The sequence below is a fragment of the Balaenoptera borealis genome, assembly GCF_965194805.1.
Source record: "Balaenoptera borealis genome assembly, chromosome: 15".
Lineage (NCBI taxonomy): Eukaryota > Metazoa > Chordata > Mammalia > Artiodactyla > Balaenopteridae > Balaenoptera > Balaenoptera borealis.
The window spans coordinates 5,779,608-5,785,607 of record NC_138871.1 but is presented as its reverse complement, the minus strand read 5'-3'; the positions used below and the strand labels follow the sequence as shown (position 1 = coordinate 5,785,607).

Below are 6,000 nucleotides of genomic sequence, written 5' to 3'. Positions count from 1 at the left end.
GTGGGCTTCCTAACCACCTGGCAGTTCTCATCTCCCTGAAAACACGACGGAAGTTGGGGCTCCAGCATCTGTACCTTGTCGCCCGTGACGATGTCCACCAGGAAGCCCGGGACCCTGACGACCACGCTGCTCCCCTCCGTGGCACACTGGCCGTGGCTCTTGTGTCTCAGCGTCACCCGGGGGGCATCCGCACTCGGGCTTCTACGCTCCTGAGCTGGGGACGGGTCTGGAGGGCGGGAGAGTTCCTGGTCTGGCGGGACAAGAGGCTGGTCGTCTGGTAGCATCTCCTTGAGATTTCCCACGTCATCGCCCTCCTCGTCCTCCTCGATGCACGACTGAAGTATGTGAATCACATATTCCAAAAGCAGCAGATGAAACAGATGCCAGGAGCCTACATTGAAATAACAACCCCAAATGAGTAAGTAGATAGACAGATGGACATGTAAACAGATCCCTGTGAAACTAACAGCTTTTCTGGGGCCTTGAACTCCTGGGCAGTAAAGCCTCACTCCTACTGGCAGATCCTGAGGGCCCCGGGCAGCGTCCGTCACCTGCGTGGCGTCCCGTACCCAGAGGACCCCAGCAAGGCGGCTTTCGGACGGAAAGCACAGGGAGCTTAATGGCCTGAGCCACGGAAGGGAACGTAAACCCAGCTAGTGTGAGATGGGAGGAAAGCAACCCTACAGAGAAATGGGTGCCGCTCCCGGAGCTGGAGGACGTGCCCCTCGGCCGCCTGTGGTTGGCACGTGTAGCACGGCGGCATCTCCTGGAGGGAGGCGGGCAAGGGGCGCATTCTCTCACGCGGGCCCGCAAGGGTTGTCCTTAGGGAGTCTGGGGTGGGGGACAGTAGGGCGTGTGGCTCTGCTGAGTGCTCTGAATCCTAGGGCCTTTGGTTCCAGAAAAGGAAAGGATAATTAATGTTCATCTGAGCAATGGGGGTTGGGGGAGATCTGGCCTATTATAATCGTTAAAAGATGATTACTTAATGAAGGTAAAACCACGACTCTTATACAGATATAAAATGAATGTGGGTCAAAGATTTTACGGGACTCAATTAATGAGGGAATTAGTAAGATGTTGCAACTGATTCAAAAGAGAATTCAGGAATTCCCTGGGTGGCACAGTGGTTAAGAATCTGCCTGCCAATGCAGGGGACATGGGTTCGAGCCCTGGTCCGGGAAGATCCCACATGCCGCAGAGCAACTAAGCCCGTGCGCCACAACTACTGAGCCTGCGCTCTAGGGCCCGCGAGCCACAACTACTGAGCCTGCGCGCCACAACTACTGAAGCCCACGTGCCTAGAGCCCGTGCTCTGCAACAAGAGAAGCCACCGCAATGAGAAGCCCGCGCACCGCAACTAGAGAAAGCCCGGGTGCAGCAATGAAGACCCAATGCAGCCAAAAATAAACAAATAAATTTATTTTAAAAAAAAGAGAGAGAGAATTCAAGACACCAAACATACACAGACAACAAAGAATGCCACGGACAGTAATCTGCAAACAGACGCCGCACAGCTCTGTGCTCAGGGCAGTTACCGGCTGCCTCCTGCTGACACACTAGTTTGCATTTGTGTGGAGGAGAATCATTTGCATTATTATCTGTTTGATACAATTTACAAGATTTGTAAAATAACTCAGAGACCATGGAAGACCAGAAGGGTGTGTTGACCCTTCCTGTCCATTTCAAAGCTTTATACAATATTCACTATTCTCTGCTAGATCTCAGGTGAGAGAACCTGGCCCCATGAGAGGCATGGCCTGGTCTGGAATAAGCCAGACCCACAAACAACTCCTGGCTTGTTTAACTTCGTGAAACCATGGTCCACGTGAAGGGGAAAAACTAGTGGTGTGAATACTCTGACTTCATACGAAGGTCCAAGAAGGCAGAGGGGAAACGCACTGTGAGGTGAGAAGGCCACCTGCCTTATCAGTAAACAAAGGATTTTGCAGCTATCAAGCCATCACATGACAGCCGCCCCGAGACCGTGAGCCCTGAGGGAACTCAGGGTAGAGGCAGGATGCCCCCCATCTAGCAATTAGCTGCTGCGGCCGCCCCCCGCCGTGCACCCTGAGGAGACCCAGGAAGAGAAAACGCAGGGTACTGGCCCCAGATAGCTGAGGAGCACATCAAAGGGATGACAGCAAGGAGCCCAGACTCTTGCATCTTCTCGAACGCAGGAAAGTGCTGAACTCCTTACCTTGAGATGTCTGGTTTTCTTTAATTACCAGTCGTCTTTTGATGTTCCGATGACCTGGTCTTTGTTGCAAAAACTGCTCCTATCTACCCTGGCCCCCGCCTTGCCTCTCTGGAGCTGTCCCTCGGAGTGAGCTGAGATGCTGTGTCCCGGACCTTAGTCCTCAGTTTTGTCCACCGAATAAAACACAACTCTCCACTTTCAGGCTGTGCATTTTTTTCAGTCGACAGCACTAACTACAGACCTGGCTTTCCTTCTGTGGTTGCACCTGAACTCTGCCCTCATCTTCATCTGTGGGGTGAGCCTCGTGACGAATGGGGGTCACATATATGGCTGTGTACAGCCACAACCCTCCCAAGCGCCCCAGTGTTTGCAGAATGGTCTAGAACAGGGCTTGTCTGCTCTTCCTGTTCTGTGTACCCGCCGCAAGGGCGTCTGGCAGCCCTGGGGCAGGGATTCCTTGCCCTGATAGGTGTGTGAGTTTGTGGGCTGGAGGCTCTGTCTGTCTGTCTGTCCACGGCCGTGTGTGCAGTGCCCAGGAAGGTGCCTGGGACTTTGCAGGGACGCACGACCTCTGCTGAAACGAGTGATCCCCTCCGTGGGGCTGGGGGGCTCAGTGGTGACTGTCCCTCCCCGCGACTCTCCTGTGCTGTGTCTGTACCACAGCTGTGACAGATGGGACCCCCCGGGCCCAGAAAGACCCTCTACTGGACCAGAAAGTTGGCAAAACAGACACTGCTTTACTCTTTCCACCATCTGCACGCAGTGGGGACTTTATCAACTCTTATTCCTGAAGGTTAAATCCGGGTGCCCCCAAAGAACCCATTTTTTTGGTCCATCTCAGTTGGGAGATGAAGAAAAAGAGGACGCTTGCTGCTTTTCTCACAGTGTCTGAAAGCGCACAATTCAAATGCCAGGGGAGGTTTCCCGCACGTCCGACAATGATGGCAGGGGAGTGACAAAAGACATGTCCACATATTGAGATACAGGGAAGTCATTCTGGCTTATACATGAGTGAACTTGAATTTGACAACTAAAATAGCCTGTGTGTCGCCTATCAAACCTACACTGTACCTCTGCTTTAATTATTAGAGAAAAGGACACACTGACCAGAAGTAAAGAATGTCCATGTTAAAAATAAAGATTAAATGCCTCCCTTCCTGGGACACTGATACTGGTTACTCCTTTGATGGTAAGTCCCCCTTCCCAGGTGACAAGGCCATACTGACTCGCTGGGTACTTGCTGGTCTGTTTTTTTTTTTTTTTTTTTTTTTTAAATAACCTTGAAGAAATGAAACCCTGACTTGTTTAATGTTCTTTGTTCTGACAAGATATAAAACTGTGCTGCTCTCCGGAGCAGTTTCTCAGAGTCATCTGGGAAGCTGGCTTCCAGGCTAGTCCTCAGTTTGGCGCAAATAAAACCCTTTTCTATTCTTATTTTAGATTGTTGATTGATTATTTTCACTGACAGGAGAGTGAGGCGTGGTCCAGCTGTTTGATGAACTATCATATTGCCATCATAAAAAGATTAATATGCTTTTTTGTGTGTGTGGTTCTCTGTGTGTTGTATTTTACATAAAAAGGTGAGAAAAAAACGAGTGGGGTCCAGGTAGCAATGTGGAAAACGCTTAGGCTGTCATAACATCTGTAAAAGGTAGAATACAAAATGCTGTGTGTTCTCGGACTTACCGAAGCTGTCTCTGTGCCAGAGGGTCATAGCTTTGCTCACGGCCGTGAGGAGGAAATTCCATCTCAGCTGGAAGCTGGCGGCCAATCTGATCAACTCCTCTTTGCTTCTGCTCGGCTGTGACATTTTAGAGAGAAAAAAATGCTGGGGTTTATGATAAAAATCAAGGCGAGCGTGTTGTCAAATGCACCCACGGGTGGCGCACAGACAGTCTCACGAGGCCAAAGCGGGGCAGGAAGAAGGAAAGACGAGGTGCGAGGAGGCCCAGGCCTGGGCCCGGTCTTGCACCGTCTCCTGTGGGGATGGTTCCAGGCAGAACCCTTTGAAGTGGGTGGGGAGAAGGCAGGAGGTGGGAGAGCGGCTTACTTCCTTTTTTTAATCCCACACAATTTTTTTAGAAAAAGGTCACTTGTGGGGAGCAACAGGGGAGGGAGGCCTGCAGGACGGCCTTGCTGCAGCCCCCTTGGCAGTTGCCTCCGAGAGGGTCGGGGGCTAATTTACACTTGGCAAGTCTGATACTGTGAAGAAGGGGCCCAGAGTCCCACAGCGATGGAAGGAAGGGTGCCGACTTTGCAAAGCACAAAGCTGGCCACTGTGCCGGGTGAATTATCTGAGGCCCGGGAGGCCCACCTGTGTGTCCAGCGGAGCCAAGGTCATCGGATGGCCTGAGTGGCACTAAACTGGGTACCCGGGAGATGCCTCCACGTGCAGACTAAGGAACTCCCCACTAGATTGACAGCAGCCTCGGGCCACACTTCAGGCGAGTTACAAACCAACAGAGTCGTATGTAATTTCCAGCACAGGTTGGAGTGAACCCCCTGAGCCTCTCTGAGTCTCCCGTGTGAGGACCACCCAGGGACTCAACCGCAAGTCTCCGAGGAAGAACGGCAGGGACTGGCCGGGAATAAGGAGATGCCCTTCCCTCTCGGTTTCTGTTCAGCCCCCGCTGAGAGCCCCCAAAGGCCCGCCCTGGGCTCTGGGTGGCTGTGGACCTGTAACCAATCGGGACCCTATGGGGCCCTCCCAGGACAGAACCCCCCCTCCCCCAATATCCTCTGCTGTAGCTCCTCTCTGAAGTACCTAGACAATAGTATCTCATGCATATTTCCTGAGAGTTTCAGATGCTAACCCCCCCCCCCCAGCAAATGGAAGAAATTAACTACTTGATGATCATGAGACCTGCTGGGGCCTAAGGACTGATCACCATCAACCAATCAGAGAACTGTGCACGAGCTGACCACACACCCTGGGACCCGGCCCCTCCCCTCACCTGGCCTTTCAAATCGCTTTGTTGAAACCCTTCCGGGCGTTCCGGGGTATTCTGAGCCCGAGCCACCCGTCTCCTTCCTCCTCTCCTTGCTCGGCCCTGCAGTAAACCTTTCTCTGCTCCAAACTCCAGCCTTTCAGTTTGTGTGGCCTCACTGTGCGTCGGGCACGTGAACTGGGGTTTGGGAACAGACCTCCCTCGGCAGCGGCACCCTCCCCCCCCGACTTGGGACCACCTGGAACGGGGCTCTCGGGGGGGGGAGCCCGGATGGTGTTCAACACACACAGGGATGCTTCCTAAAACCATCCAGAGAAGGAGCTGTGGGCGATCTCCGCACAAACGTTCACTCGTGAACACAGACATTTACCCAGCTTTCCTCCTCTCGCCGGCAGCGTGATACCTCAGGTTCCTACATTTAGAAATGACTCCTGGGCCCAGACTGCACGAGAAGCAGGGGAACGAAATGAAGCACGACAGAGCCGAGTGTTTCTCTCCTCTGGCTCTGCCAGGTGCTAACAACTTGAGGCCATTAGTCATCTCGGACAAGCCCGAGGGTTCACATTTTAACAGTCTGAGTATCTCATTGACAATAGTTTGTGGTTTTGTTTTGTTTTTTTTTATCAGCCAGGTTGTTTTACAAAAACAAGCCCTTCAAAGGCAGGCAGTTACAAAACCACCATTTTTCGAAGACGCCTCATGCGTGACGCTGCAGGGGTGAGGATGGAAACACCGCGTTACACGGTCTTGCATGCAGGACCGGTACATGCAGGACCGGTACCAACGGTCTCAGTGGGCTCAGCGGGGGTGAAGTGGAGGCTGTGTGAGTGTCTGAAACAAGGACCAGAGGATGGA

At 52.6% G+C, this 6,000-nt stretch overlaps 1 protein-coding gene across 1 annotated transcript in view; it reads right to left on the bottom strand.

The window, feature by feature from the left end:
* Window positions 1-6,000, bottom strand: part of RFX8 (regulatory factor X8) — a gene marked incomplete at its 3' end in the record, with an annotated part of 66,046 nt that overhangs the window by 3,090 nt on the left and 56,956 nt on the right. Inside the window, exons 13-14 of the mRNA XM_082356502.1 lie at window positions 3,884-3,998; window positions 75-391 (exon numbers count right to left, since the gene is read on the bottom strand). Of these exons, the coding sequence (XP_082212628.1) occupies window positions 75-391; window positions 3,884-3,998 (432 nt within the window). The remainder of the gene's footprint in view (window positions 1-74; window positions 392-3,883; window positions 3,999-6,000) is intronic.